Source organism: Lathamus discolor, chromosome 10 (assembly GCF_037157495.1).
Source record: "Lathamus discolor isolate bLatDis1 chromosome 10, bLatDis1.hap1, whole genome shotgun sequence".
Taxonomy (NCBI): Eukaryota; Metazoa; Chordata; class Aves; order Psittaciformes; family Psittacidae; genus Lathamus; species Lathamus discolor.
In genome coordinates this window covers 16,173,315-16,195,402 of record NC_088893.1, presented here as the reverse complement: position 1 = coordinate 16,195,402, position 22,088 = coordinate 16,173,315, and the positions used below count along the sequence as shown (strand labels likewise).

General features: G+C 42.6%; 1 protein-coding gene across 1 annotated transcript in view; it reads right to left on the bottom strand.

Moving 5' to 3' along the window:
* Positions 1-2,550: 2,550 nt before the first annotated feature.
* ADAMTS2 (ADAM metallopeptidase with thrombospondin type 1 motif 2) overlaps positions 2,551-22,088 on the bottom strand; it is a 177,728-nt gene continuing 158,190 nt past the window's right edge. The window contains exons 13-22 of the mRNA XM_065690392.1: positions 21,125-21,258; positions 20,200-20,323; positions 19,481-19,561; positions 17,889-18,052; positions 16,559-16,718; positions 15,886-16,018; positions 13,363-13,570; positions 12,877-13,006; positions 11,979-12,068; positions 2,551-7,661 (exon numbers count right to left, since the gene is read on the bottom strand). Coding sequence (XP_065546464.1) covers positions 7,198-7,661; positions 11,979-12,068; positions 12,877-13,006; positions 13,363-13,570; positions 15,886-16,018; positions 16,559-16,718; positions 17,889-18,052; positions 19,481-19,561; positions 20,200-20,323; positions 21,125-21,258 — 1,688 coding nt within the window. The 3' untranslated portion in view covers positions 2,551-7,197. The remainder of the gene's footprint in view (positions 7,662-11,978; positions 12,069-12,876; positions 13,007-13,362; positions 13,571-15,885; positions 16,019-16,558; positions 16,719-17,888; positions 18,053-19,480; positions 19,562-20,199; positions 20,324-21,124; positions 21,259-22,088) is intronic.

The following is a 22,088-nucleotide window of genomic DNA, read 5'->3' as shown; positions in this document are numbered from 1 at the left end:
CAGGGAAGAGCTTCTTCATAAAATCTAATCTCAATATACCCACTTTCAGTTTAAAACCATTCCCCTTGTTCTGTCACTACATGCCCTTGTTAAAGCAGCACGGGGGCCTAAACATGCTGTGCTGCTGATCTACCTCCCCTCATGCTGAAAACAAACCCAGATGAACTCTGTTTGCAGTACAAACGTGCTGTGCAGAAGAATGGGTGAGTGCTCAGCTCCCAGGAAACCCCATTTGCTTCCCTTTGCTCTGCAGACTTCAACTGCTCACAAGTCCAGCTTCCATTTTTTCCAGGCCCTTTAAATACAGAGATCAATTTTGTTTTAGAAGCAGTACCCATCATCCCTGCGGAGCCCCCCAGCACAGCTTGGAAAGGACCCAAACCATTCCAGTAAACCTGCTGTAAATGACTTGTTGCAGTGAGAGATTCTTCAATCACAAACAGCACCAGGAACATCCAGTCGCTTAAACCAGAAAACGGATCCTGTTTTGCTGAATAAATGATTTATTACGAATTGCTCAGCGTTTGGCTGCTAATCCAAGCTGGCAGCTCACCTGAAACAGGCTGGTCTTCCCGTAGCTGATGTGTTTCTTTAATAGTAGAGCTTTGCCTGATTAAAATAATTGCAAGACCAGTTAACGATAACTGTCAGTGGAAAAGCCTGTAATACTGTAATCCTCTAAACTTTGTTATCAGCTGGAGTTTGGGTGTCAGCTGGGCTGTGTTTAGGTGACTGAAGAACCAACACTCCCAGAAATTAGCTTCATTATTGAACTACTTTCTGTCATCTGGGTGCTGGGGCTGATCATGGCTCTTTCTCCACTGCTGCTGCTGGATCTGTTTCTTCCTCACAGGCTTCATGCCTGTTCTTCAGCAAGACACAGCCAGCGTACAACAGCATCTTCAAATACCTCCACGCTGCGCTGGGGGCTGAGTTGAGCAGGTTTTACTCCATCTGGTCCTTCCTGCAGCCCTGCGATGCAGAGAGCCCTTCTCACCAGATCCAGGGATTTTTCACCCTGGTCCCAAAGTCCAGCGGCTGTTTCACAGTTGTACTTCTTGTGCCGTGCCACCATCTAGTGGTAACTCAGCTAGAAACTCTGCATCCAGGGATGCGAAGCAGCCTGAGCAGCTCCTCCATCACTGGCCTGCCTGGAGCCCGGTGCTGCTGGGGGTAGCATGGATGCAAAGTGCAATTTCATTACCGAGGGCTGGTGGGAGCAATCTGCTGATGAAGCACAAACCCCAGCAGATCAAATATGGTGAGGTTTCTCTGCATGTGTCATCCTGCTCTGCTTCTCACTGGAATGAGTGTAAAGAGGGGTCCTCTTGCACTTGATGTGGTTCTGTGCTGTGTACCAAAAAGCTGAGCCCCTGGCACTTCCGTTTCTTTGCTTGGCATTTGGCATCACCCCCATGCTAGGGAAATGCTGCTCAGGAGCTTTGATACCTAGAGGGGCCAGAGCTGTCCCCATGGGGCCATGTGTACATGTGTGTACATGTGTACACATGTATGTGCATCTGTCTAGGCTTCCACATGAGCACCAGTTATAGCTCAAGTCTGAAGAATGGAGGGAAATGGGCTAAAAAGGTGATGTAGGACAGGAAAGTAAGAGACGGGCTCCTGGAATTGTCATCTTTAGACATTTCAGACAGAAAGAGGAAGACCAGGGTGAAGGAGAGGTGTTGGAAGTGTTTGACCCCATGTGTTTGACCCATGTTTATCATGTCTGAGCTTTGGATGTGAAACCCTTCCCCGTGGCCACTCTAAACTCTCAAAATCTTTGGGTTGGGAAAGCGAAAGCCAATTAAATATAACCCTTGTCACAGCTGTAAATTAGATACTACACGAATTGCTGCAGTAAATGAAACCCAGGTTTTGGCTGGGTCACTGTTTTACCAGGACATTTAAGTAAGTAAATGGTTTTCCATATTGAAAATGCTGAGGTTGTTCGTTACCTGATTAAAGAACATGTTGGACTTCAACGCACTGCATGGTGCTAAATGAATAATCAAGGTAAGTGGGGATCTTTCAAATCCTCAAGCAACAAACTTCAATTAGATGGGAGTGATTCAATTATGCTTTAAAGGGAACCTGGCTCCGAGCGCGCAGGATGTGGCAGGAAAATGTATGCAAAAGAATTTCATGGAAAGGAGCAATTATTTTATCAATAGGACATGCAAAGTGAAATTTGCTCATAAGTTCTGAATAGAAGCCTAAATTTACTAAGCCTTTTAAAGAGATAATGCATGGACTAGGATGGATTTCAGCCCAGTGTAAAGACTGAGAGCCTCGAGCAGGTTTAAGTGCATTTGATTAATTTCTGTGTGGTTATCAGCTGAGGTTTTAGTCTTCATGATATTTGGCCTTGGATAATATTAATGTGTTGTAACAAGGATATAGGACTTCAGCAGTAAGTGTATCCGAATCCCATTTCATTGCGATGATGTTTTGGAAACTGAATTGGTTTTGAGCCTGAAGATGCTGATTCTTCCTCCCCCTCTGCATAATGTTACTTCAGTGAAAAAAGCACAGGGAAAAACCAAACACTTTGCAAAAGAACACAGACATTTGAATTTAATAAATTATAAAATTAAAGGTTCTAATTTGTATATACATTTTTAATATACAAGAAATGGCTATTTATTGCAATTTCTGTTAAGGTATATGTAAGTGAATGGAAGTTGCATATAGATATTCAGATGAACATAGCTAATACTGTGCTCTGTAGGTGAGTAAATAAGACATTAAATGCGTTACGTAATAAAATAAAACATAAACCCCTTTGAGTACTGGTAAAGCACCATTTCTAGAGTTCTCCAAATATCTGAAAGCATTCTATGGAGATGTTGTGAGACTCTAAATACTGAATGGATACGCGAATATAAAAAGTGATGCATTCATAACAGATTACAGGAATTTCTAAAGGAATGTCAGTGAAAAAGTGGCAGCAGATTGGAGCCAAAGGCACCAGGAATGGTTTGGGATTTTTCATGAGGGGCTGTCACTTGGATTTTAGTTTAGACCAACAGAAAAATGACAGTTTAGGAAGCTGGGTACTTGCGTGGTTAGCTCACAAAATGTGTTGTTTAATGGGAGCAGATTGCTTTAGCTTTGGGATCTCTGAGATGGCCTCTGCAGGAATGTATTACTTATAAATCTGCTTTTGTTTCGAGGGATTAGGTTACATTAAAGTACCACTCTCTGCTCATTATGGCTCAAAATGCAGTACCTGGGCAACTGCAAATGGGTACAGAAGACACACTGTGACGGTGCTCTTGGCCAATTACAACATTGTAGAAAAGGGGAAATGGTTGTCAAAGTTCAAGCAAACAAAAAATGACCAAAATTTCACTGCATGACATGGAATAAATATCAGCTGAATGCAAATCGTCACCCATTGCCTTGGGATGCTTTTTCTTTATCAATAGAGCTCTGCTTTGTGTTTTCCAGAAGTGAGGTACGTGTTCTTAGGAAATGACCATTGTGAGGAACTGCTGAAAACACCTTCTGAAAAACTGATGCCATCTTGACAAGAAGGCATCTTTCCTGGTCTGAAGAGACTTTTTCCTCCCTTCATACAGCAAGACTGTAAAGAGAAGGTAGATGGTGGCTCTGTTGCATTAAGGACATGAACCAGTGTGTCCATCAGCATGTCTTGAGCAATCTAGACTGAAGCTGCTCCTTCAGATACTATTTCAGTGTTCCTCAAATAACAGCTAGAGAAATGTTCAGTAGAATTAAAACCAGAGAGAAATAAAACAAATCTCCCACAGGTGACACTGAGAAGGGAGCAAGCCCTTCCTAAATGCAGACATCAGTAGGCATTACACTGGGTCCCTAATGAACACCAGACCTAGGGTAGCACCACCCCAGCCATTTGGGAGGCTGCTCCTGATCCAAGATGCAGCAGAAGTTTCCACTTCATCTGGAAAGATGCTTTTGGTTTGTTTGATTGAGAACTGACTCACTCTAGAGAAAGAACAAAGCAGGCAGGATGCTGAACTTTGAACCAGCTTTGCAAGTCCAGCTCGGGTGTCCATGCCATGCGTGTGGATTGCCAGCCTATAGCAGTCTTGACCCTGGGAGACACTGGAAACGCTCAGCACAGAACAGCCCAGTCCTTTTCAAACGTTGGGTCACCACACTGGAAGAGCCCTTCCCTTGTGCTGTTTGCAGGAAGGTCACTTGAAGTTGCACCAAATAAATTCCTGCCCCCTTTTCTACTGGGACACAACTTGGAAGTCATTTGGACAGAAGAGGCTATTTGTAAGGCAGCATTGCCTTACAAGTGGGCACTTGTCCTGTGGCATTTCTTCACATTGCCTGGTTGACTAAGCCTGTTCCAGATGCTAAGGAAAAACAGGAGCTCTTAGCTGGGTTATTTCAGGCTTCTGGAGCTCAGAGAAATGTGTCTTCATAAAGCCCCAGAGAATAAAGCAGCAAATTTCTACCTCCCCACCTATATAACTTCAAGCCCCAACCCCTCTCTACCTTCGGGTTTGTGAGGGGTTTTCCTAAGTTTATCATAGGCTTGGATGTGCTTCTAGGTTATGAAAAAGCTGGGGGTTGTGGTTTATTTTTATTGTCCACGGAGCTAAAAGCAGGATAATAACTTGAAGGGGAAAAGATGAGTTTTACACTAACCACATCTGTGTAAAGGAAATGTGGAAGGCAAGAAGTATTAAGCCCTCAGGCTGGGAGCCCAGCTACAGCTTGTGTCTCCCATGGCACACCAGCTGGAGTGATGTTGACTTAGATACATCTTCCTTGCTTATAAATAGCACGGTGGGGTTTTTTTCCCTTCAGTGCTCATTGCTACACTGCTCTGTTCTGCACAGATGTGACCTGACCCTATGCTGATACTGAAACTTGTCCTCTCTGTAGGCAGCCACAAACCCCTTGCCACAAGGCTTCTGTGCCAGTGCCGGGCTTGCGAGTACATGGTGGCTCTGTAATGATGGGCAGGGAATGGAGCAAGGCTGGCACAAGTGAAGGCCATTAAAGATACACAGTCTTCAACTGCAGGAAAGCGTTTAGTGTCTCATGAGTTAAAGCGCGAGTTGAGACTCCTGTCACTGCCCAGCCAACTGCTGCTCAATGCTGCCAAACTGTGGAGCTTTAGTTTTACTTTTCAAAACAAGAACAGATGCCTTTGTTGTTTGCTTTCACATCTGCAGCCACGTCTGCTTGGCCCAGGGGATGTTTCCTAGCACTCTGGACCTCTACCAGGCCCGTCGCGCTTCCTGGTCTTCATGGTCTTTGGTCTAACTCCCACCCCTGTACTGCCTGAGCTGCTCCTGGATACTCACCCAAATGTATCGCCCCAGTCCTTTGTAAGAAGGGATGCTTGATGCCATCACACCAGCTGAATGCATTCCTTCTCTGCTTTGGCCAGTATCTCCAAAAGTATCTCTTAAACCAGGTCTTGTCCTTCATACTTCTGGCTGCAGTTCAGGCCAGAACAGTTCCACATCTCACTGCTTCAAAGTCTGCTGCTCCTGCAGGTTCTCACCTCCTTTCCAGCAGGACTGGCTTGCTTTGGAGAGGACACTGGGCAGCTCATTCATCCATGGTGGTTGAGGGCAGAAGGCAAAGAAGCAGGAAGCCACATGTGGTTCACCTTGAGATACTTCTGAAGCTCTTTGCCAGCAGCCAGGCCACAGAAGAGCTGGAAACTCAGCACATTTCCAATAAGTATGTGACTGTATATAGAGGCTTCTAACTGGCACTGCTGCAAGCTGAGACCAGCTCGGGCTGGAGGATGAGGTCTTACTGGAAAATCTGAACTAGGAGCCATCAGACATACTAGTGGTAAAGGAGGATTTCAGGGAAGCCCTGGGCTCTGCAGGAGGTTTACCAGCAAAGAGGAAACAAATGGAAGAGTCCAAGCCAGGAGACAGGAGAAAAACTGCACAGACATCACCCACGGCAGGAACCAGTCCATGCTCCCATCTCTGCGGTGTTAGATCCAAGCTGAATTAATCTTCTGATCACCAATCAGGAATTCAAAATGACCTATGAAAACCATGATGACCCTGAGGGGGAAGGAAGTACTCAAAGGGTTGTCAGGTTACAAATCTTAATGTTTCTAGCAGACCTGGTACTGTGAGTACATGTGTGTGTGTGTGTGTATATGTAAGGGCACAGCAAACAATTGTTCATTTCTGCACCAGTAAAGCTGTCATAAGGAAAGGAAGATAATGCAAAAATGTTTCCTCCGAAATAATCTCATCCTATGGGAGAAAAAGAATGTTTTCTTAACAAAGCACCAAAGAAAAGGCAACAACAATCCAGTCATCTTTAAGTTAAACAGTATGTGGGTAGAAAAAAAATCATACCAATAAAAAAAGCACCAACCAACAAAGATCACTGAGGCTGTTGCATTACAGGAACTTAAAGACTCAAATATATGGATAATTGTAAACAGAAAGACTCGGATGTTGTCAGTCCAAGTTGGCCGGATCTACCCTAATGTCTTGCATGTATTCAAAAGTTTAGGAGAATTCTGCGAAATCATTTATGGAAATATGTAAAGCACTGTTTGCCAGTTCTTAATCTACACATAAATTTATGGCTACAGCATGTTCTATGTATTTTCTTATGCAGGCCTGGTTCAGAAAGCTACATAAGCACATTCCTGGCTGTGACCACCGAGGCAGCTCTACCAAAGTCACCTCAGCTTAGCCTGGCATGTTCTTACGTACCCTCCTGAACCGGGGGCTGAGCCAGTGCCCGGTTATGCAATGCACAGAAGCACCACAGGATGCTGGCCACCTGCTTGTCAGTGTGAGGAGGGCTTATCATGTCTTGGGACTGTTTTCCTCCATCCTAAATGTAACTCCCATTACTATTCCCAAGCAGTGTTACACAGGCATAGAAGACTTAAAAAGAGCCCATGACATAGAAACCTGCTAACCTGGCCTAGGTATTACAGTTTGTTTGGATTCAGTGGAATGCTGTAATGATATTGCACTAATACTCTACCGTACCCTGTAAACCTAGACGTCAAAGTGTTCAGATTAGCACTTATGAAACAATCTGTCATTTCCATTTATAGTAGGCTTCAGAATTCGGCATCTTTGCCATAGCACCACTTCGATTTTTCCCCATTTTTAGTCTTTATGACACGGGCAATACCATGATGTTGGTAACATCTCTATAAGAGAAAAACGTTGTTTGTGCCACATTCCCAGTTTAGTTTGTTTTCCTAAGAGTCTCTTTTTTCCTTTTCTCGGCAATCAGTTCCTGAATTCTTTTATTCCTTGTCTTTTCATAAGGTATCCTCCTCCGTGTAATGATGTTGTGCTGCGATACGTCGTTATCCAGCCCATCGATTTTATAGGGAACATCCACTGCATTGATTTCTGGGTGCTCCTCAGTTGCATTGGAAGGAGGTGCACGTGGTTTGGCAACAAGAGGAGGGCTGGTGGAAGACTGTGTAGTGGAGAGGCCCATGGGAGGGCTGAGAGTGGTCAGGAGCTCCTCCTCAATGACATTATTCTTATTTATGTTAGAATCAGTTACATCGTCCACCTCTGTTACGTTGCTGTACATGTTACAGGACTTGCAACAGAGCTTATTGTAACTAGGAAGCGAGCAGTAACGAGAGAGAACTTCCATGCGACAAAACATTGACTTGTCTCCTTGACAATGATCTTCTGAAAGAGAAAAAGGGAACAGATAAATAAAGAGCATCTTCACATTAATCAGAAAAAAAGAAACAAAGCTGAAGCTTTGGCAGTGGGCAGAGGGTTTGATATTTAAAGTGGGATGGGAAACTGGCAAATGAGCCTTCTGTAAGCAGAAGCAGCCTTAACATTAAACCTGAAACTCAGTTCACTAAAAGGGATGCAAAGCTGATCTGAACTGTTTGTACCAGCCTCATCCACGCTATAGACTGTAACACTCTAAGTTTTGGGTTCAGGTTCTGGAAGTGCTACCCTGAAGACCATGCAGCCACGATGAATTCCATTACTGCTTTGGCTTAGAGCTCAAAGCACACCCGTATTACTGTGTTGTTGGTAAAACTACATTAAACCCCCAGAAAGTCATCAAGCTTTATATTGAGAAATCTTTTCACTACTTCACTCTATTTAATGCTCTTCTATGCTCCAGCAGTGAGTAACCACAGTCAGAGGTAATTTACATCTATCTGGACTATCTCAAGAAAGTCAAGTCTTATTTTCGATGTGTACCATGTAACTGTCAGAATGAATCCATCTCCCATTGGAGCGATATTTCTGCCATTGGAGTGATATTTTTGCCAGGCATCTCTATTCTGAAATAAGCAGCGTTGCCTGAGTGTGTCCCTTGCTCGAGAGAAAAGGGGAGCTGGTATTTTCAGAACAAACTCCAGTGCAATGGGGCCAACCCAGTCCATTAATGGCTGGGAGACTCAGTAACGAGTCCTGATTTTTGTGTCACTGACTGTAAAACTGTAATAAAAGAAGGATAATCGGTCAATAGCTGGTTTGACAATCTGCACTGTAATAGAGGTGTTATGGCAGATCTTGAGCTTGCTGAAACAGAGGTGGCAGAATGTAGGCTAAGGTATTAAAGGTGAACTGGCCAAGTTGTACTACTGTCCGAGGAACATAGAAGCCTACTCAGAGATTACTCAAGCCCTTGTGATTTCTGCTCAGAGAAGGAAGAGGACCGTATGAACTGGCAGTGGGTGGACACTGAAGGGTTAGGAGGCTCCTTGGAAAGAAAACTGCATGTGTCCTACACAAATGCTCTACGGCTCCTGTGCCTTCAGGCTGAAGTGATGGAGTGAGGAACTATTGGGAACTGCAGGGAAGGAAAAATCCCAACACACAATCCATGCTGAGAGAAAGAGGAGTCAGAGGGCTTGTAGGAGAGGAGAGTGCCGAGGAGAAAGGCAGACTGACCAACGCTTGGCATAATGAGTAACAAAACATCTCTGTGACCAGAATGCTGAGACAGAGATGAAATCACTTCTGCCTCTCTCCCTGCTCTTACTACATTTCCACCTACTCTTACAGTAAAGGATGAGTAACTCCAATTACTCGCCTTTATTTAGAGCATACCCGATGGCACACAGTGTGCTCAAGTCAGCATGGTACTGGAGCTCGTGTTTCACCATCCTGCTATGAATACTGACTTACCCTGTCAACAACCTTAGAGCAAAGCAGAAAACCAGAGCAGACCCAGAGATATCAAGTGAACTCAGGAAGTGTGTCACCTCTTCACTCACCCTCAGTTAACAAAATAGGGCATTATAGGTGTTTAATTGGCAAACATATCAGTCTAAAATAAACTAGTAACTCTTGCTGCTGCTTTAAAATGCTAGTGCTGGCTGAAGAAGGTGAAAACACCTTCCTTGCATGGTATTTATGCCCCAATTGTTGCGTTTGTTGCAGAAAAGAAAAATCCTGGCTCCTGTTTTCAAATGTATCAATTCTTTTTCATATTTGTCAAATGCTAAAATGAGATGGTGCTGGAAATAACGAACAACTTCTTCCTTAGGAACCTAAGAATAGTACCTTGGCTTTGGAGACATTTTCAAACCAGTCTTTAAGAGCTGGAACTGTTGCTACCTGCATGCACAACTCCATACAAAGGACTCCATGTGCCTATACAGCTATATATATATATATATATATTTACAAATGATGTAGAGCAATTTTTGTACATTTTGCCTTGTGTTGCATGACCTCTCCAAGAAGCAAGCTTCTCCAAACAGCTTGCAAAATGAAAGCCAACCATGTTCAAATGTAGTTTTCAACAAGGCAGATCTGTTCTTAGCTTTGTAAGAATCACCAAAGGCACCTTTAGAAAAACGCCTTTTTTTTTTTCCCCTGCCAAAAAATATGTAATGACAAGCTTAAAATTACATGAAAATAAAACTGCATTACGTAATCTGTTTAGTGACATCTGATAAGTGATATAAATAAACTCTGTAGCTTATGAACGCTAGAATGAAATTTCTATCCTCTATCCAAACCAAAATATCCAGATTTGCTGAACTTTTCTTTATTTTTACTTGCAGTATGCATGACAGACTGGAAGTATATCTCCAAAACATCAGTAAGAAAAAAATAAGTCAGTTTCACAGTCACTTTGGTACACATTAGTCTCATAAAAAAATATTGAAAAGCAAACTGAATTGGCACATCTTTAATATTATGTTAAATACATACAAAACACTAATAAAATATCCCTGATAAACCAAAGTGCATATAGACATAGTGCACAATGCCCAGATACCTTATTGCACCATTCTCTATAGCCACCCATCTCTTGAAACATCACTAAACATTGTCTATTTAAAGGTAACAGTCATGAATATATTTATACAGTTAAACACCGATTATTTTACATAACAGTATTCAGTGCCAGATACGTGTCTTTGCTTTTTCACCTTGTCATGTAAATTGTTAACATGTTTCAGGAAATTATCATATTAACAGCAAAAATTTCAGTATGTGATCACATGATAATGACAAGTTTGAAGTGCTACACTGTTGACGACCCAAAGATTCCAAAATGCCACTTTTCCAAAAGATATGATCAAAGCAATAAGGTAGCAATCTGCTCCAAGGCTGCGGATTTAAAGTGGATACGTGTCTGCTATTGGTACTGACTGTCACAAACAGGTTTATGACTTGTGAATTCCAAATCTTCAACACAAACACGGAAGGTGAAGCAAGAATGCCAGTTAAATTTCAGTAAGTCAGGTCACAATCCTGTCCTGATGAAGATATGGATATGCGCTGTGCAAATTAACCTCGGATTAAATTTACTGCCTTCTAATAGTTACCATTCAAGTAAAAACACTCCATATGAAGAATAACTCAAGGTACCAGTGTACTGTTTATATTTAAAGCTGGATCTGGTAAATTAATGCCATTTACATTTCAACATTAAGGCATTTTTCTAAAATTCTTCTTCTAAGCAAAAAAACAAAAAAAGCAATAAAAATTGAGGTAATTCTGTAGTAGTTCACACTGTTATGTTTGCCAGTTGACACATCTATAGAGCACACACACACACACACATACAACCGTAACAGTCAAGTCAGACATGCACATGGTGAAAAAAGACCAAAGATGTAATGAGTATAAACAGCTCCGTGCTGAGCAGCTGGAGACATCGCAGGCAATGAAAACACCACATTGCCTTTGCCAGGTTAAGAAAAACACCACCACGCAACCTTCCACATGGACCATACCTGCTCTGCTCCCGTTCTGTTTCTAAAGTGAAAGTATGCAAAACTGGCAAAAATTGTGCAAGGGGAAAAGCAATGCAGCTTTCCTCAAGGAAAAATATCCCATGTCACCACCAGGAGTTTGGTGAGAGCGGATGGTGTCATAGCAGCACAGAAAGTACCGACAGAAACTGAGCTTCTGCCTCCCACTGAGCCCTCCACAGGTTACAAACATAAATGTGAGGGTCAGGAAGAAAAAATGAGCAGCAAGGGCGAGTAAAGCGATGGCACCGCAAGGGAAAATGGAATGAGAAAAGTCTTTCACTCATCAGACTACCCTGTCAGCGAACTGAAACTAGAGAGTTATGAGATTTAGGGTTTCTAGATAAAGGAGAACTTTAGCACTACAAGGTGTCATTATTGTGATGTGATCACATTCACAATAAGTTCTCAGTTTTGCTATCAAACTGAACATCGTGAACCAGTAAGAGCCTTTTTTCACCATCACCAAGCAACAAGCAAACCGATCCCAGCTCCCTTTCAGAGGACCGCAACATACTTTGGAGATCCAACTTCACACATCCAACACTTCAAGACCTCCATCACCAGTGCTATGCAAGCTCCAGAGAAGAAAGACACCGAGCACCAAGTGCCTGGTGTGAAAAAAAGATTCAGCCCAAGATTTAAACTTGGCAAAGTCAAGGGAACTTTCCGCATAGAGAGAAGAAGAGAGCAAAAGGCAAAGTCCACATTCGATGTGGCATGCATTTAAGGGCAAAGGCAGAGTTATAAATGGGTCTTTTACTTGAAGATATTTTCTGGATGGGGTAGTCTGGATCAGGTCTTGACAGCCACTGTATCATGTAGGTTTTCTTTGAAGGATCAGAAACGTTTCCTTGAATAGAGGGGAAAAAAAGATGTAACACAATATATATTAGCATTAAGTAGCTGACCTGTTAGAAGCGGATAAGGTATGACCATCAGTGGGCTCCAACAGTGAAGGAGCCTGGGGGCAGGATTATGACTGGGCTGTGTAGGTTTGGGCAGACAGTGTTATTTTGCCAGTTTGCTACGGCAAAAACCAACACTGAAAGCAGCCTGAAGGCCAGTTCTCCAGCAGAACTTCTCACGGCAGCATTAAGTATCTCCTAAGATACACCCGGTCTAGCTGAGTTACACTGTTTCTTTAAAATCTTTGTACTGGAGACCATAATTGACAGCTTGGTTCTAATTAATTAGGAATCAAAAGCTACCCTGAGAAATGCATCAAGAATAAAAGAAAAATATTAATTACTTAATGATAGGAATATATTAAATGATCTTATAAGTATCATTTGAAAACAGATGAAAAGCTAATAAGGATAAAGGCATTAGTGTCCTGGATTAAGTAAGAACAAATTTATTATAGCTTAAAAAGATTGAGTTAGATAACCCCTAAAGAAAACTTGTGTTTGACAGAAGGGAAAAGAAGCCTGGAACTGTTGCTGGAGATGGGGAAAGCAAAGAAGCATCTTGGTACATGATGCCCTTGATTAGCCACAAGCCCAGCACGCTCCACATGTGGGAATTCTGCTCAAAACCAGAGCTTTGGAGAACTGGCACCCCAGGCAGATGCAGCACACAAGTATAAATCCAATGAAGGCATTTCAAATAACATAACTTTTTCCAGCAAGTAACATATGCCAGAGAAGACAAGCACTTACTTGAACATGGAGGTAGTCTGCAAATCCTTACAGTCTCTGGTTTATTTTCTTTGCAAAGGCCAATGGCATTGTCCCTGGTCCGGCACAGAACCGGGCGATCCTGAGTGCCATTGCCACAGCTGACAGAGCACTGGAAGGACAAGCACCAGTTAGACCCCAGCAACCCTTGGGAAACAATGGATGAGAAATTAGTGCCAACAGGTAAATGACTGAGGGCAGACTAAAGAGCAGGTAGAAGTCAGCTTTCCTGATGCTGACATCTTGTATGGATGGCTCACAGGGTGTGGATCATCCAGCCAGCTGTTTCACTACTACCGTCTCTCCATCTAACTCACTTTCGTGGCATTAGTAGCAGCGGAAACAATACACCCTCTGTGTAGTTTATTGTGTCAATGCATTTGAATGGAAAGCCCAGAACAAATGCCAAGAATTTATCCCCTATATTATAAGACATCAGTTGCTTGAGATCTCCAGAAAGGGACTGACCTGTGACCAGGCTCCAATTCTCCACTGCGCTGGGCAAAGCTCCCGGTTGCAAGGCCTCCTGCCCTCTGGACGGTTGTTGTTGCAGTACTTGGTATGAACGGATCGATTTGTATTATCATGTAGGGGCTGGATACATCGGACAGATCGTACTTGATACCCTGTTTTGCCACAACTTTTGCTGCACGGCTCCCATTCTCCTGTAACCCATCTGGGTCGGTGAAAAGAAAATAAGTTGAGTAAAATTATCTCTCTTCTAAATCAGGTGAGTTCAAACTGTTGAACAGTAACTGTTAAACACAGGTTTAACAAGATGTTAATACTAGTTCTGATATGGAAAAGGAAGATGTATGAAAAACCGTAAGCAGTCATGGTGAGGGTTATTTTATCATGTCCCTGAAAAATCAGTAGTAAGACCCAGACCTTTAACATGACTCTTTCCTGTTATCTCCGAGATAAGCATTATTCTTACTTTGCTTCTTTTGCTTTGATTTTAAGCTCGCTCTTCCAAGACTGCACATAAAAATACAGTAGTTTTTGTGTCAAAAGAAGCCACCCAAGGGTGCTGCTGAGCTTCCCAGGTCTTGGCACAAGAGCTGTGCCTTGTCTCATAATGTAGCAAGCATCAGTCATCCCTACAGCTGGCTCCCACAGGAGTGAATCCAAAACAGCTGGGTTAGAAATGCAGCTCCAGCCTAGCCAATATCTGGATACTCCATGGAGCTCATCCCTGGCCATGCCAGACACCATCTGCTGAAGCACTGGCAAACCCAACTGCACCATCAGTGCTCTGCGTGCTGAGCTTGGAGTGACCAAGGGTCCTCAGCATCATAAATGTTTGGTTTAGGGGAAGGCAGCACCACACTGAAAATCAGAAGGTCCAAATTCATAACGTGGAAATCAGTTGGGCCACTGTAAAATGCAACCTATGGTTTGTGATGTGGCATAGTTGAAAACTGATCATCCAAACTGGCTCAAGGATTACAGCTACAACAGTAAGCAACTTACAGAGGAGCAACAAGGACAGACAGGGCCAGAGGAAATTTATGTAGACTACTGAAAGGTTGGTTATAATCAAGTAACGGAGATATAGAGCAGTCTATAAATATTTACAGAATGCAGAGATATCCAAGAAGGAAATAGTGTCCAATAAAGACAGTATTCATGGGATAAACTTAACAGAAAAATATAAAGTCTGAAGAAATATCCCAAGTTTGAAGCAACTGTCCTGAAGTACTCGTAAAACCCTGGGTTTAGAAATAGTCAAGAAAGAGCATGGGCAGCAGGCAATGCCCTAAATGCTTGAGTTAAACAAGAAGTGGCAATTTCACCCCATTTTCTCTTTGTAGCCTATTGAAAGTACACGGCTGTGGAGGAAGAGAAGCACAGCAGAGCACAATGCCATGAATCCTAAGGTGATCTCAGAGACAAAGATGGCTTTTTCCCAGAAGTGAAGAAGCAGCATATTAGTGTAGTGGGTGTCACAGAGCATCGTAAAATCTCTTAAATAATGGCCTCTCCTACGTACACGTATGAAATGCTCCAATACCGTTCTATGGAAACAGAAGTGACTAAAACATTCAAGAATCCAAGTACAGTTTAGGATCCTATTGAGTCTTTGTGGTAGCGGGGTCCAATTATATTTGCAGCTGAAAGAAGAATACAGTCCTTTCCAGAGAGCCTGAGATACAGTTAGGTCATTACTACAGTTTTCCAATAAATAAATGTTAAACCATGACCCATGCTGAGTTTATGGGGCACAGTTTCTGGACTTTTCTCTCTTTTTTCTATCTTTTTTTGAAAGGAAGTTAGGAAATATTGTGTGGTATGTTCTACTTATTTGCTGTGCTTCCTGGAATCCAGACTTGGTCCCCAGAGGTAAATGCTGGGATCGACATACTCCTTTCGTGTTGCAGTAGCAACACAAGGAATATGTGAGTCCTGCATGTGGCAGAAGTAACCTGCTGCCAGTCAAAATGTGAATTAAAGTATTCGTAACACTTGACTATGTCTAGCAAATGTGAAGGTGTACCAGGCTTTCCATGCTGTACAAGAGTAGTTGGAGAAATCTATCAGGTCAAGTATTTTTTCCTGTGTTCAGATGTCCAAAAATATGCTGTGAACTTTAGGAAGATTTGGATCTGAGAGCCTGTATGACAATAATTTTCTTATGTAGCACTCTGTAAATTTGTTTTTACATGGTTAATTCACACTGTGTAAAATCAACTGGTATAAATTGAATTTATGTCTATTTTTTATTACCTCAAGATGGCCTGAACACAAAAGTCTGGATCAAGACAGCGCTTATTTTCTAATCCAACTTATTTTAGCAGTAATAGGAACCAGCAGTCCCAGAAATAGTATTTCTACAAGCAGAACCCAGCATCACACGCTCACAGTTCTATGTCTCTGCAATGATGCACGGAGAGGAAGCTAAAGTCACCTACTTTCAGGTGACAAGTGCCATCTGGGTACAGAGCCTGCTGCAGCTGCCGCCAAGCAGTGCTGGTGGGCAGTGATGCTTACATGGGCTGGGAGCACTCCTGGAGGTTGCACACCCTGCGAATGGGCTTCGGCTTCTGGATCAGCTCGCAGTAACTCCGATGAACCATCTTATGGTCTGTCTTCCTCCGGCAGCCGTACTTTGTGAACTGGTAGCCTGAGGAAAGACATTCCTCTTATTTTCAGTACTGGCAGATCTTACGCAGGACTCGGGTTTCAAACAAACTGCACATGCACCATCAAAGGTTGCAGTTGGAACCACAGGTGAACACGCTACAAAAGGAACTGTACACTGCAATGAATGAACACTTATTCATGCAGATTTAGTACCCAGAATTGTCCTGTCTCGGGGCACCTTGAGGTCTGGCACCCTGGCAGCTTGGAGACCTTCATCCATATCTTGCACATTTGTACAGTATGTCAGTCTCACAAACATAAATCAGGAATGAGCCACCCCCCATCTGCCTGCAAACCCATTTCAGTCAGATCTTTAACTCCATTCATTATTTATTTCTCTATTTCTTAAATAAAACCCATAGTCCTGGTCTCCACTAATGTCTTCTGGCAATGAGTTCCACATGTAGTGTTCATTCTTTCTCTCAATCAGAATTAAAACGGGTCAGAAGAAAAATGTCTTAAGTGTCACCAATTCTTTTTCTCTTAATCAATTTTGAGCACTCTGGGGTTTTGTTTTTACCTCCTCCGCAAGGTTTTGAACACTGGGACCATTTCTTCAAAGCCCATTCATATGACACTGAATCCTCTTCCAAAACATTATTATTATCTACATTCAAGGAATCTTCATGGATCATGTACTTGTAAGTCAAAGATATCTTGGAACTACCATGAGGAATCACCTAGTAAGCAAAACAAATGTAGGGAAAAATGATTTGAAAGACTCATATTAGAAGCTATGTGAGATGACGTGAAATAGCAACCATCATGGCTCAGATAGAAAAACATCCCCAGAGAGATTTAAACCTTTTAGATGCACTCAACACATCTTTTTTCTCCTTATGATAAAGTATCTCTATCCTTATGACACAGAGTTTCTAAAGTGCATATTAAGAAAGACTGTTGTTGATCTAGACTGATTTCTCTTGCCAGCATTGGACTGACTTCACGATACTAAATTTTTTCCATATCCCTTCATAAAGGAAGGAAATGTTGTACTAAAATGATAACGGGTAGTTCCACTGAAAGACAAGGCAAATTCAAGCACACAGATAACTGAAAGTAGTGAAGAAAATTGCTTATATTTCTGATAAAACATGAATGTTCTTATGATAATCCTGGGAATCCTGTGAAGCGTGTTACTTAATCCTGACAGAAATATACACTACTTAGAGTTTTTGCTATCACACTGCACTAAGACAAATGCAAGAAAACAGAACTCAATGTGAATAAAGGGCAAAACATTGGTACTTTGAAAACATAATATTTATTCCTCCTTTGACATTCAGCTGCTGTAGATCAACACATTACAGCTGCTTCTTGAACCAAACTACCCCTATTCATTGTAGTCTATCTTTTGCTGGTTTGCAGTGAAAAAAGGGTATAGTCGGGTGGGTTTGGGAGCAGCAGAACTGGCTGTGTCCTGACAAAGTGAACCTGGGAGCCCAAGAATCCCGTATCTGCCTTTGCAGGTTACCCTTTCAAAACACAGACAGGAGAAGGAGCTTGTGGAACCACCTGATAGGAACCATTTTGACCTTTTTTTATTTACTGCTCATGAGTCAGATATGGTAAGTAACAGGGAGAGCCTTCACACACTGGCCATTTGCTAAGCCATCCACAGGAAATAATCATGAGAGCTGGCTGCTCAACACCTAACCTCTAGTCAGAAAAACTCTTGTACAGAGCAATGAATTAGGAGAAAGGAATTAAAATACATCTTACTATTGTCTTAGAATTGAAGCAGATGTGTTCTTGTAGCTCACAAGAGGAATCTAAAATACATTATAGCACATTATGGCTCTGTAACCCTGACACTGTGTTCCACCGAAGATGGTTTCCATTTGACTTACCAGAATGACTATTCCATTACGCAGCGGCCCCATGGTCTGCACAGTTTCTCTATCATCATCATTCCGATATTCCCACTCCACACCCATGTCAATAAATACTTTAGAGTCTGGCACGTAGTTGTCTTCGCTGAGAATGAACTTCCCTGTTTCACGATTTTTAATTGCTAGGAACAATATGAGAAAAGAGAACAAGAGAGATTCGCTTCTCATCTCAAGTTCTGTCGGGCTCTTGTCCCAGGGGAAGAAGCAGACAAAGCCAGCGTGTCCTTTCCCTCTGTTCCTTCACCAGTTTGGAAAGACTTTCAGGTGTTTCACTCCACTGCCAATGCTTTCCTGCTCAGCTCCAGAAACATCAATCATCCTTTTTTATCTTTTTCATAGCCTGCCTTGCCAGCAAAATGAGGCCAGCACAATTGCACCACATGCATCCCTCTGCCTGCTCCCAACTAACAACTTCTAAACCTACCAGCTAAATCTGAGCCAATTTGAGAGCTGGTGGGGGTCCCGTGGCTACTCAGCTCTCTCACATGTTGTAAGGCAGCTCGGGGGGCTGTTAATGCTCCATGAGAGAAAGGCTACTGGGCTAACCCCAGCAGGTCCCCACAGAAAGAGAGAGACACTAGAAATTGCATTAATTCTCTTGCTCAGAATCAGCTCTGACACCAACACGGCCCTGCTTAAACTTGTGCTGCTTTGCAGGCCCCTGCCTGTTGCACACAGCACCTAATTCCTCTGGTTCAGCTGCCATCAATGCCCCAGCCTTCACCTGGAGAGACTTCAGCCACCTTTGTATTAAGACTCTTGGTTTTCTGAGATGGACAATTTGCTCTCCTCGTTAGAAGCAGCAGGGACTGTTTGTTATTTAACACCAGATTTTGACTCCCCTCTGCCTCTAGCAGCTACCTGAGCATCCTGCACCCTCAGCACTAGCCTAGACAGAGAACAAGCTGTTTGTGTCCCCTGTGCATCACTTGCCCCACACCTAAAGAAGAACCTTGTCTGAATCAGTGCGAGATCACTCTCCTCATCCATAGGCCAGGCTGCACTGGGCAGCAAGGGAAGCAAGTGGGGATGACTCAAGACACAATTAAGCCATTCGCTGTGAATCTACTTCCAATTAATAACAGCCACTGCTTCCCATTGATTACAGGGCATGGCAAGGAACAGATTTCAATTACTTTCTAAGCTGCCGGATTGATCGGGCAGCCTCGCATCAATACTGTTAGCAATGGGGCAGATCTGAAACGGATTTGGATGTAGCTGGGAAATGACTGAGGATGGGAAACACATTACAAAATGCACATGAAGATAACGCATTGCACCTCATAATGTCATTCAGCTCCTCTTCCAGCAGCTTTCACACATGCACATGCCAAAGCAGTGATCTTCATGCTAGGACACTGGGGAATCCAGCACAGGGAAATCGAATTGCCAAACAAGTTTCCTGATAATGCATACTTAAAGGAGGTATGTGGTGTGGGAAGATAATGGGTAAACAAATGCATAAACACGTTGTCAGGCTCCAGAGACAAAAATAAACAGCAGGAAAAAGATATTCTGACGGAAAGTTTTCCGACTTGTTGCATACTTACCGAGATTATGACTGGTGGCGTCTGTTTCCTGTATAAGTAAATGTCTTGCACCAACAGGAATTTCAAACATCTTAATGTGTCCTTTATTGTAGTATTTGAAAAGACAGAAACTGGTTAGTTTGCCTCAAACAGTAGGAACCTATCTTAGTTTTTTAAATAAATCTTATTATTCAAAAGCGGGGTGTATTACAGAAAGTTGAACCTAATCCAGCATCATTCTCATCCCTATTTCTGTGCCAGGTGATGGAATATAACAGGGACAAAGGGCTTTGGGTCAGCAGAAAAATGTCTTAAGTGTCATCAACAGACTTTGCTTCAGACTAGAATGGGCTTCGAGTGCCGTATGCACTCACAGAGAGACTATGCCAGCTCCTGTCTGACAGTGAGTGATGATGACATATTATTGCAGCACTCCAGTGACTCAGACAGCTCAGCTGAGTGACAGCAGCAGCACGAATAAGTCCACGGTTCTCCAACAAGCAGAAATGAAGCCCTCCTCTATGCATACACAGGCCTCGATATCAGCAGGTCTAACTGACTACTGGACAAAAGTCTTGTTCTCAAACTCTAGAGGCATCTCAAATGCAAGTCCAGAGAACTGATTGGAATTAGTGATGCTGTAAACAGTTTGTGATTGCTCTGGTACTTTCCATGAAACAGAAGAGTTCAAACACGAATACCCTGAATTCCCCAGGACAAAACACACTGAAAGCACTGACCTTGTTTCTTTGGTATTCTTGAAAATGTTCCTTTCACCACTTTGCAGTGGGAATTATCTCCTCCACAAACACCACACTTATCTTCCTGCTTCGTGGAACCTATGACCCTGTCACACCCAACTTTCTGTGCACAAAAGAGAAAACCAGTCATTCTCATTTATCCACGCTATGATTCAAACAAGACTTCAGGTATCAACCCCAGACTTCTGCTTCAGCAAAGACATACAAATTGTAGTATTTTCGTGGAAGATCAACATCTAAACAGATTTTAATACTTCCAGTTCCTATAATAGCTGTCAATCAGGTTATTATATTATGCTTCACAGTGGGCCTCTTACTGAAGGAAAGCAGCACGGTTAAGGGAAAGCACTTAAGCCTCGGCTTATCTTAAAGCAGATGCCAGGAGAATCAAGGCATCCATACGAGGATAAGCACCTCCACCAGTGCATTGCTAAGCCAGAGCCTCTAATTCCATTGAAAGATGACCTGCAGCAGATCCCAGCTTAGAGGAATGGTCATTGATTTTTTAAAAATAGCATGATCAAGTACAGAGAATGCACATCAGCTGCGTCTTAACACCGCTTTCCTTGAAAGCTGCCGCATGTTCCTGTTTCATTGCACATTCCGCCCCTAAACCTCAGCAGGAAAAGCTTTCGTTGAATGCTAATCATAATAGCTCATCTTCAAACACTGCATTAAATATTACTTGTGTAGGTAGGCGCTGTTGGAATTGAGTCACATGCAATGTGATAGCAACTGTGAATATCACGCATAATATTGTGACAATAACCCTAATGAAATGTCCTTATTGCCCAAAGTGTTTTTATACTTAATTGAATAGTCATGCTTGGAGAGAAACACTCAAGCTACCATTTTAATTGTTTTCATAGCACATAAGCTCTGAAAGAAGCCACCAGAAGCTTACCAAGCAGTCTCCCCGCACGCAGATGCTGTAAGCGTCCTTGTAGGAGCAGCGGGTCCCATCATGCACCATCCTTTTCATATACACCACATCCCCTGTTTCCTTTGATTCACAATACAGGTGGCACCTTTCCTTAGCTGAAAAATAAAATGACCCAAATTGCTTGTGTTCAGTTTAGTTGCTGACTTTGCGAACAGCACTTTCAATAGTGTCTCTCCTCTTCCTTGCATACATCAGAGAACGTAACATGGTACCCCATAAATCATCCATGCTTATCCCCTTTCAAAGGCTATGTGATCATTTGGAAGCTGCTCAATCATTAAGCATCCATATTTCGTAATTAGGAAACAATCTCAAAAATAACAAATCATTTACGTTGATGGGGGGGCCCTCTATTTAATCCTCTGCTGAATGATGCAATCTGGCAGAGGTTTCTGCAGTCTGCTGCAGAAACCCATGAGAGATGCATTTCTGCATCAGTTTTGCCTGCACTGCACTGAAGTCTGAAGAAAGCACAAATCATTTTACCATTAAAAGCAGCTGTTTGACACAGAGCGAATCTGCCATCCAAAATGTCTTCAGAGACAGCTGTGCTGTACTGTTTCCTCCTAAACATGAAGTTAATTCTCCCTCATCGTTGGACTTGTATTTACGATAGTTTAAATCATTAAACAAGATGAGATGAAAAAGAGATTCAGAAAAAAACACAATTTTTTACTGCTAACACATGCACAAACAGCCAGACAAGTGTACCTCTTTCTCCTTACAAAAAATAAAGCTGAAATGACTAGTCAGTGGCTAAATAAAGTTGCATTCGACCAGTGTATTTCATTTTACCCATCCCTTTTGCTGTCCTGAGCCTCATAATAGGATTCACTATGCATTCCTTGGCAGTGAAGAGCAGATAACCTTTCTGTTAGATAAAATACATAAAGGTTCTGCAGGTTGGGACACTTTCTCCAACATT